General features: G+C 51.5%; 1 protein-coding gene across 1 annotated transcript; it reads left to right on the plus strand.

Annotated features, from left to right (window-relative positions):
- Positions 1–2,685: 2,685 nt before the first annotated feature.
- Positions 2,686–9,192, plus strand: LOC119101541 (spore coat protein SP87-like). The gene is made up of 5 exons (XM_037224891.1): positions 2,686–2,700; positions 3,562–3,803; positions 3,870–4,220; positions 8,238–8,462; positions 8,529–9,192. Exons 1-5 carry the CDS (start codon positions 2,686–2,688, stop codon positions 9,190–9,192), a joined length of 1,497 nt encoding a protein of 498 aa, XP_037080786.1.
- The last annotated feature ends 1,515 nt before the right edge of the window (positions 9,193–10,707 follow it).

A 10,707-nucleotide genomic window follows, 5' to 3' on the forward strand; every position in this document is an offset into this window, starting at 1 on the left:
CCCCGCCTCGGCCCAGCTCACTTCGCCTCTGCCCGGCTCACCTCGTCTCGACCCAGCTCACCCCGCCTCGACCCAGCTCACCCTGCCTCGACCCAGCTCACCTCGCCTCGGCCCAGCTTACCTCGCCTCGTGGCGCGGCATCGTGGAAAATCTGGCTAATCTACTTTCTGGTCAGCTGTTGGCTCAAACTTCGCACGACGCGCCTTGTAGACTGCGCATCACGTGGCACCTATTTGTTGCCACGTCATTTCCGCACGCATAGCTGTAATATACCCTGCTGTCATTTGAATGCACGTCTCCAAGAGCATTGGGCGGTCTGTGATCTGTCGTCGTTGTGGAATATACATTTTAGCTTTTCTATGATTTTGATAAAAAGTACAGTAAACACAAAACTCACTGCTTCCCGACCATCTGTCTGTACGGCTGTCTGTTCGTCTGTTTCTTCAGATTTATTTAGCCAGTCAGAGGCATAGACGGATGCACAAACTGCTGTGAAATGCGCAAATACGATGGGGTTAACCTTTGTGACCACCCAGGACATAACTTCACACCTGTCCGATATCGGTGTCACTCACAGCAAAGCCCGGATGGGCTGTGCTTTGACATTTAGCGGACATTTTTTCGTATGCGCAGTAGAAACAAGTTGTGCAAAAGCTAAGCCATCGTAATCACGTTGCAAATCTTGAGCAACGGTGCATGTAGTGTCTCTTTTAGCAAAGGACTACAAATGAACAAAGCCACTGAAGTCTTAGAAAAACGAAGTAAGACACCCTGTGGATAACCAACATAAAACCAATGTCATGTGAGTGGTTGCGTTACGATGCCGGCGTCAACGCTTCTGACCCAGCTAAAGAAGCGGAGGCCACAAATGAAATAGCATATGTTTGATGTCTGGCGTGCACAGCGCTGCGCGACAAAGCGTTCAGCTGATCCATTAATGCTAAGCACCGACAACAACGGCGTAGGCTCTCTCCGCAGCGAAGCAAGCGAAAGTCGCTTAAGCCATATTTGCACGCGGTGAATTCTGGTTGAATTACATTCGTTTGAGATTTACGTCACTTGACCAGGCAAGATCTAGCAATCCACTTAGACGATTCTGCCTTAAATGACTAAAGGTGACTGACGAAGCGTAGACTTTTTTGAGGCATAATAAGTTATGAACTTGTCATAGGCGCCTTGAGGTTAAGAAAAATTGAGGTGAAATGCATTGAGAAGTCTCGGTGTTGTATTGCTTTAAAATAACATGTGTATTTTAGGAAGAAATCCTGAGGTCACAAAGACTTTGGTGTCATGAACATCAGATATTTTTGTATCGTTGACGGATGAAAAAGTATACCTTTCGGAAGATCTATCATCAGTGTTTTTGTGTGGTGCCAAATGCATCACACAGAAAGTCTTACTAACCATATTGCCCAACGGTTGATTTCAAAATAGGTAAATGACCGTCGCAGCAGTCCAATACAGCTGTCTGGAACAGTCTGTTCAAACACTCATTATGTATGTAATGTATGGTGTCTGCATGCTTTTCATTGCTGCGTCTCTTTTGGCCTCTGCCAGTATTTTTAATGTGTCTTAAGTCCTTTAGGTTGGCCTACGTAAACAGCAAGCTGCCAAACTTGTTGGATTGGCCGCATTTGCCCTGCATAGGGCTTGATAAGCCCTAACATTTACCTTCATCGGGGCCTGATGCGCCCTGACATATCTCGCAAGACGGGCCCTGAAGTCCCCTCTGGAGCATATCAGGAGATTGAATTCTGACAGTTTGTGTCGGATCGAATCCTAGTAAAGTCAGCTAAGTTCAGAAAGCCAGTTGTCAAAGTTTGCAACGTAACTTTAAAAAAGCACCGCGGGGAAGTCAGTGCCACCCACCTGACATGAAGAGTCATACTCTGCACCTCGTGACACTCGACCGTCATATCGCACCTTTGAATAACTGGCCATAATATCCTGCACCCTTAAACAAGTGATCGTCAAACCCCACTCTCCTGACCGGCCGATCACCGGATGCTGCGCCGCTGAGCACCCGCTCGTCAGACCACGGGACAGCTGATCACGAAAATGAAACACTTAGGCGGCTCCCGTCATGCCCCGAGAACCAGGCAACCGATTTGCTCTCCAAAAGCGACATTTGATTGCTGGCAGTACGTTGTACATTCCGGCCAAAAGTTTGTGAGTTAAAATGTTCAAAATTTTGTAATGGCGGATACATCTAGTAAGAATTTGAAAAAGCATCATTTCCGTTTGCTGCGCGGCAATGTCTGACCGAGTTGAACATTTTGCGACATTCGACGAATGATGTATATTTCATGCTGTGTTATGTATTTGGTCAAAGCGAAATTAATGACGCGTCCACGTCCACCAGATATATTGATATTAAAAGTTTTTTGCCTAATCGCAGTTTGCAGCAGGGCATTTCCACTCGGAAATAGCCTTCCCCCATTTCATTACCCTGACCTCGTCCTTGTAAATTTGATGTATCTATTCATTAAGTATACCTAAAATCGCTGCTCATACGCAGTATGAGCCTTAGCAGCTGTTGCAACCAAAACAACAGCAAACAGTCGTATCAATCTGTTCAGACTCTATTGCTTGATGACTGTTTCCAACCGCCACGAGAAGCCCCAAATCCTTTCGTGCACCCGCCTCTACCCCAACACGCAATTCAAATTCAGATGTACTGCAAAAATGCATCAACACGCGGTGCGCCCACAAAATGGGCATCTCCACAGAAAACTAGCAAACATCTCTTCATGCACAGTCACAACCTGCCATCATGCTCTCGCTGTGACACCATTTCTACCAGTTATGTCATTTTTCCGTACCAAGTAAAGCAATTATATCAATTTTACTGGCTGCTGTACCGCAATCCTCTCCGCAAAGAAGGAGTTCATTTGAGTAATTTCACCTTTGTTAACGTGTGTGCGAAAGCGTAAAAGTGGTAACGTTTGGCTCAAAAACATGTCCTAGATCCGAATTAAGTTCAGATTAAGCAATGCAAATTTGACGCGGTGCTCGGAGGAAAACTTAATTTCAAAGTTATCTTTCTACAATTATTGGCGCGGCCGGCAGACCCGGGGGCGGGGAAGCAGAATTAGGCCAATGCGCTCAGCATGAATTATAGTTTGATTATTTATGTAACGTCAGGTATCTATCCATTACCTAAATATCATTAATTTAGACATTTAAGGGCCCTGAAAAGTCTGCACGCATAATTCGTGTACGCTGCAACAGCCAGCCGCCGGCCCCGAGCAGGCTCCGCTCGGGTTGCCAGGAACGGCACCATTACCAGGCTGCTTATCACCACACCTGCAGTTCGGTCTGGCCGACGCATCCTGTTTCCCGGCGGACCTGAACCCGCGCCCTCGCCGCATCCGGGCCAAACCAGCGTCCGTCGTGTTCAGGGGATCGGACGGGGACTATATAAACGGCCCGCGGCCTGCCGGTGTCACACTCACACGCTGTTGTTACCCAGCCACCATGAGCACTTCTGCCCTTCGCGTGTTCCTGGTAGCCGCCTTGGCGGCGGCCGCCGCCGGCCAGCGGACGGCCTCCTCCCGGCAGTCGGCCCGTGCCCCCAGCTGTGATAACTTCGCCTGCCCCGGCTCCGACTATCTCTGTCAGATGTACGCCGGCGAGCCGAAATGCGTGAAAAGGACCACGTGCGCCAACGCCTCGTGCCGGGAGGACCAGCGCTGCGTCATCGAGCGCAACCTGGCGCGCTGCGAGCGGCTGTTGTCGTACACCTGCGACGACGTGGTCTGCGGCAAGTTGCGTGCCTGCTCCGTGCAGGAAGGTCGTGCCAAGTGCGGCCTGGCGTCGCCGCCGCCGCCGCCCACCTGCCGTACTCTGCGCTGCGGCCGCGGCCAGAGCTGCTCGGAGGAGGGCGGCAAGGCGCGCTGCGTCACGCCCAAGCCGACCTGCGTCACGTTGAAGTGCGGTAGGGGCCAGGCCTGCACTGAGAGCGGCGGTGGGGCGCGCTGCTTCACGCCCAAGCCGACCTGCGCCACGCTCAGCTGCGGCCTGGGTCAGAAGTGTTCCGAGAGCAGCGGCGAGGCGCGCTGCTACACGCCGATCCCGCCCAAGCCGACCTGCGCCACACTGCGCTGCAGCAGCGGTCAGAAGTGCTCCATGTCGGACGGGAAGGCGCGCTGTGTCACCGCTCCGCCGGCGACGTGCTCGGAGCTGCGGTGCAGCGCCTGGCCAGACATGCTCGGTCTCGGGTGGGCGTGCGCGCTGTCAGGACATCCCCGACGACTTCTGCGGGCTCGCGCGCTGCCAGCGCGGCCAGGCCTGCTCGAGGGCTGGCGCCGCGCCCCGTTGCGTGGCCTCCTGCAAGAGCATCGGCTGCCCGGAAAACTCGTGCACCGTGGAGGGCAACGTAGCTACGTGCGGGAAATGCAACCTGGAGTGCCCGCCGGGTCGCGTCTGCCACATGATCGGCCCATACGACCCCCGAAGCCTCCTCCTCACCGGCGCGCAGCCGCGCTGCGTCCGGCTCGGCACCGGCGCGGAGCGGGGGCTTATTATGTACTGAGGCCCTTACTGGCGGCCATCGGCTCATCACGGCCTGAGACGTCTGCTGTCGACCCCTGCTCATCATGGTCCGCTGCAGGCTTATGTTGTAAGCTAGCAGGTTGGACGAGCAGGGATGGACTCACACGAAACATCTGGAACAGGTGGTCGACTAACAACCCACGGACTCGTAGATGTAACATCCAAATATTTCAGCGGTGTTTGGAAACCATGGACAGAATGCAGCAACAAGCGTAATAATGACATAGGATGAGCGCTGATCGTCCTTTTTGTGATCTGTGTTGAACGTGTTTTATCGTGTCATGCATTGTCAACGATATTGTTGAAATACATGTTTTACATTATGTTGGTCATATCTACTACTGTCTGGTCGCATGATGCAAAGTACGACCGGAAAGACAGGCCTTCATTTGGCAGGGGACCCGGCTCACCTCGTCTCGACCCAGCTCACCCCGCCTCGACCCAGCTCACCCTGCCTCGACCCAGCTCACCTCGCCTCGACCCAGCTTACCTCGCCTCGTGGCGCGGCATCGTGGAAAATCTGGCTAATCTACTTTCTGGTCAGCTGTTGGCTCAAACTTCGCACGACGCGCCTTGTAGACTACGCAATATGTGGCACCTATTTGTTGCCACGTCATTTCCGCACGCATAGCTGTAATATACCCTGCTGTCATTTGAATGCACGTCTCCAAGAGCATTGGGCGGTCTGTGATCTGTCGTCGTTGTGGAATATACATTTTAGCTTTTCTATGATTTTGATAAAAAGTACAGTAAACACAAAACTCACTGCTTCCCGACCATCTGTCTGTACGGCTGTCTGTTCGTCTGTTTCTTCAGATTTATTTAGCCAGTCAGAGGCATAGACGGATGCACAAACTGCTGTGAAATGCGCAAATACGATGGGGTTAACCTTTGTGACCACCCAGGACATAACTTCACACCTGTCCGATATCGGTGTCACTCACAGCAAAGCCCAGATGGGCTGTGCTTTGACATTTAGCGGACATTTTTTCGTATGCGCAGTAGAAACAAGTTGTGCAAAAGCCAAGCCATCGTAATCACGTTGCAAATCTTGGGCAACGGTGCATGTAGTGTCTCTTCTAGCAGAGGACTACAAATGAACAAAGCCACTGAAGTCTTAGAAAAACGAAGTAAGACACCCTGTGGATAACCAACATAAAACCAATGTCATGTGAGTGGTTGCGTTGCGATGCCGGCGTCAACGCTTTTGACCCAGCTAAAGAAGCGGAGGCCATAAATGAAATAGCATATGTTTGATGTCTGGCGTGCACAGCGCTGCGCGACAAAGCGTTCAGCTGATCCATTAATGTTAAGCACCGACAACAACGGCGTAGGCTCTCTCCGCAGCGAAGCAAGCGAAAGTCGCTTAAGCCATATTTGCACGCGTTCTTGGTGAATTCTGGTTGAATTACATTCGTTTGAGATTTACGTCACTTGACCAGGCAAGATCTAGCAATCCACTTAGACGATTCTGCCTTAAATGACTAAAGGTGACTGACGAAGCGTAGACTTTTTTGAGGCATAATATGTTATGAACTTGTCATAGGCGCCTTGAGGTTAAGAAAAAATGAGGTGAAATGCATTGAGAAGTCTCGGTGTTGTATTGCTTTAAAATAACATGTGTATTTTAGGAAGAAATCCTGAGGTCACAAAGACTTTGGTGTCATGAACATCAGACATTTTTGTATCGTTGACGGATGAAAAAGTATACCTTTCGGAAGATCTATCATCAGTGTTTTTGTGTGGTGCCAAATGCATCACACAGAAAGTCTTACTAACCATATTGCCCAACGGTTGATTTCAAAATAGGTAAATGACCGTCGCAGCAGTCCAATACAGCTGTCTGGAACAGTCTGCTCAAACACTCATTATGTATGTAGTGTATGGTGTCTGCATGCTTTTCATTGCTGCGGCTCTTTTGGCCTCTGCCAGTATTTTTAATGTGTCTTAAGTCCTTTAGGTTGGCCTACGTAAACAGCAAGCTGCCAAACTTGTTGGATTGGCCGCATTTGCCCTGCATAGGGCTTGATAATCCCTAACATTTACCTTCATCGGGGCCTGATGCGCCCTGACATATCTCGCAGGACGGGCCCTGAAGTCCCCTCTGGAGCATATCAGGAGATTGAATTCTGACAGTTTGTGTCGGATCGAATCCTAGTAAAGTCAGCTAAGTTCAGAAAGCCAGTTGTCAAAGTTTGCAACGTAACTTTAAAGAAGCACCGCGGGGAAGTCAGTGCCACCCACCTGACATGAAGAGTCATATTCTGCACCTCGTGACACTCGACCGTCATATCGCACCTTTGAATAACTGGCCATAATATCCTGCACCCTTAAACAAGTGATCGTCAAACCCCACTCTCCTGACCGGCCGATCACCGGATGCTGCGCCGCTGAGCACCCGCTCGTCAGACCACGGGACAGCTGATCACGAAAATGAAACACTCAGGCGGCTCCTGTCATGCCTTGGGAACCAACCAACCGATTTGCTCTCCAAAGACATTTAATTGCTGTCAGTGCATTGTACATTCCGGCCAAAAGTTTGTGAACTAAAAAGTTAAAATTTTGCCGTGGCGGATGCACCTAGTAAGAATTTGGGAAAGCATCAATTCCGTTTGCTGCGCGGCAATGTCTGCCCGACGTTTAGCATTTTGCGATATTCGACGCATGATGTGTATGTCATGCTGTGTTATGTATTTTGTCAAAGCGAAGTTAATGACGCGTCCAGGTCCACCAGATATATTGATCTTAAAAGTTTCTGGCCTTATTGCAGTTTGCAGTAGGGCATTTCCATTCGGAAATAGCCTTCCTCATTTCATTACCCTGGCATCGCGCTTGTAAAATTGGTATATCTATTCATTAAGTATACCTAATATCGCTGCTCATACGCAGTATGAACCTTAGCAGCTGCTGCAACCAAAACAGCAGCAAACAGTCGTATCAATCTGTTTCGGCTATGTTGCTTGATGACTGTTTCCAACCGTCACGAGATGCCCCAAATCAATACTCCGCAAGAAAGGAGTTCATTTGAGTAATTTCACATTAGATAACGTGCGTGCGAAAGCGTAAAAATGGTAAAATTTGGCCCAAAACATGTCCTGGATCCGAATTAAGTCAAGATTAAGCAATGCAAATTTGACCCAGTGCTCAATAAAAAGTGAGGAAAAACACTAAATTTTAAAGTTATCCTTCTACAACTGTTGGCGCGGCCGGCAAACCCGGGGGCGGGGAGGCAGAATTAAGCCTCATCATTTATGGTCATTTATTTATAAATATAATTAATTTAGACATTAAGATACACCAAAAATCTGGACCAACAATTTGTCTACTCTGCAACAGCCAGCCACTGGCCCCGAGCGGCTGCCGCTCGGGTTGCCAGGACCGGCACCATTACCAGGCTGCTTATCACCACACCTGCAGTTCGGTCTGGCCGACGCATCCTGTTTCCCGGCGGACCTGAACCCGCGCCCTCGCCGCATCCGTGCCAAACCAGCGTCCGTCGTGTTCAGGGGATCGGACGGGGACTATATAAACGGTCCGCGGCCTGCCGTTGTCACACTCACGCGCTGCTGTTACCCAGCCACCATGAGCACTTCTACCCTTCGCGTGTTCCTGGTAGCCGCCTTGGCGGCGGCCGCCGCCGGCCAGCGGACGGCCGCCCCCCGGCAGTCGGCCCGTGCGCCCAGCTGTGATAACTTCGCCTGCTCCGGCTCTGACTATCTCTGTCAGATGTACGCCGGCGAGCCAAAATGCGTGAAAAGGACCACGTGCGCCAACGCCTCGTGCCGGGAGGACCAGCGCTGCGTCATCGAGCGCAACCTGGCGCGCTGCGAGCGGCTGTTGTCGTACACCTGCGACGACGTGGTCTGCGGCAAGTTGCGTGCCTGCTCCGTGCAGGAAGGTCGTGCCAAGTGCGGCCTGGCGTCGCCGCCGCCGCCGCCCACCTGCCGCACTCTGCGCTGCGGCCGCGGCCAGAGCTGCTCGGAGGAGGGCGGCAAGGCGCGCTGCGTCACGCCCAAGCCAACCTGCGTCACGTTGAAGTGCGGTAGGGGCCAGGCCTGCACTGAGAGCGGCGGTGGGGCGCGCTGCTTCACGCCCAAGCCGACCTGCGCCACGCTCAGCTGCGGCCTGGGTCAGAAGTGTTCCGAGAGCAGCGGCGAGGCGCGCTGCTACACGCCGATCCCGCCCAAGCCGACCTGCGCCACACTGCGCTGCAGCAGCGGTCAGAAGTGCTCCATGTCGGACGGGAAGGCGCGCTGTGTCACCGCTCCGCCGGCGACGGGCTCGGAGCTGCGGTGCAGCGCTGGTCAGACATGCTCGGTCTCGGGTGGCCGTGCACGCTGTCAGGACATCCCCGACGACTTCTGCGGGCTCGCGCGCTGCCAGCGTGGCCAGGCCTGCTCGAGGGCTGGCGCCGCGCCCCGCTGCGTGGCCTCCTGCAAGAGCATCGGCTGCCCGGAAAACTCGTGCACCGTGCAGGGCGACGTAGCCACGTGCGGGAACTGCAACCTGAGGTGCCCGCCGGGTCGCGTCTGCCACATGATCGGCCCATACGACCCCCGAAGCCTCCTCCTCACCGGCGCGCAGCCGCGCTGCGTCCGGCTCGGCACCGGCGCAGAGCTGGGGCTTATTATGTACTGAGGCCCGTACTGGCGGCCATCAGCTCATCACCGCCTGGGACGTCCGCTGTCGACCCCTGCTCATCATGGTCCGCTGCAGGCTTATGTTGTAAGCTAGCAGGTTGGACGAGCAGGGATGGACTCACACGAAACATCTGGAACAGGTGGTCGACTAACAAACCCACGGACTCGTAGATGTAACATTCAAATATTTTAACGGTGGTTGGAAATCGTGGACAGAATGCAGCAACAAGCGTAATAATGACATAGGATGAGCGCTGATCGTCCTTTTTGTGATCTGTGTTGAACGTGTTTTATCGTGTCATGCATTGTCAACGATATTGTTGAAATACATGTTCTACATTATGTTGGTCATATCTACTAGTCTGGTCGCATGATGCAAAGTACGACCGAAAAGACAAGCCTTCAATTGGCAGGGGACCCCAGATAGACCATTCCACGTGAAAGCGTACGTGAGTGCATCACTGAACATGATTGATTCGAATGCTTCAGTTACGACAGCTCCATGGCGATACTGCTCTGGACACGTATACCCAAGAGACCAGTGTATACTTTCACGTAACGCAGCACAGTATCAAAGCGGAGTGACAAATCAAATCCAAGTAATTTAACGACTGTTCTCACAGAGATGTGTTGCTAGTAATGCTTTAAAACAATTTGAGTTGCATGCAAAATTTATTTTACAGAGTTGCGGGTAACAGTTTTAATCTCACTACATTTTTGTAAGCATCTGTGCAACTTTTTTAGTCGCTCGAAACAACTGATATCGCGGAACGTCTCGAAACATGATCCTCTATGCACGGTGTTCTAAATTATCTGCAAAATGGAAATATCTCCCACTGAGACGGAGAGGAAGGAACGATTTAAAATAATAACACGGCTTCGAGCATCAGCTCATATAGCACACAGGTGGTAAACATTGTATGTAAGCAGAGTAACCATTTAACATGCATTAAACCTCTTCATTGGGTGCGGTGGTGAGTGTGGTGGAGGGTGTGCCGCTTAACTAAATGCAATAATATCCACGCTTATGAGGGTTGTGATGGATGGTGCACAGGATATTCGCAATCTTGCGCCACGGCAAGTCTGCAGTCTGCAGCGTGTCGTTGTAGCTGGAGCTCGTTCCCGAAATCGTCTTCCTTGTTGGTGGCAGCATGTTTCAATTCCATGGAGATCTCAGAGTTTGCTGTCAAAACCATAAACACAGCTTCTCCCACCTTCCTGCAAGGGTTTCCACTTTCAGAATTTGTAGAAGCCCTTGATAACCCTTGTCATACTCGGTAATGAGTTTGAGTGCCCGCTTCTTTACTCGTTCAGTTTGTTGGGCTTGATGGCCGGTGAGCCCGGGATGAAAAGTGCGTCGTAAAGCCCCAGTGACACACATAAGCAAACAATGAATAGTGCTCACTTAGGGTCAGTGACCTTGTTTGGCTTTTCAGAGGTCATGGTCAACAGAATGATGCAAGACGGCTTTGAGTTTTGCATTTGAATAAGTGTCAAAGATTACACTAGGCAA

Source organism: Pollicipes pollicipes, unplaced genomic scaffold (genome assembly GCF_011947565.3).
Source record: "Pollicipes pollicipes isolate AB1234 unplaced genomic scaffold, Ppol_2.1 Scaffold_2555;HRSCAF=2994_pilon_pilon_pilon, whole genome shotgun sequence".
Taxonomy (NCBI): domain Eukaryota; kingdom Metazoa; phylum Arthropoda; class Thecostraca; order Pollicipedomorpha; family Pollicipedidae; genus Pollicipes; species Pollicipes pollicipes.

Coding starts and splice junctions, on each gene's coding strand:
- LOC119101541 (XM_037224891.1), top strand. Junction 3,804..3,869: donor GTGCAGGAAGGTCGTGCCAA/GTGCGGCCTGGC, acceptor CCGCGGCCAGAG/CTGCTCGGAGGAGGGCGGCA. Junction 8,463..8,528: donor GTGCAGGAAGGTCGTGCCAA/GTGCGGCCTGGC, acceptor CCGCGGCCAGAG/CTGCTCGGAGGAGGGCGGCA.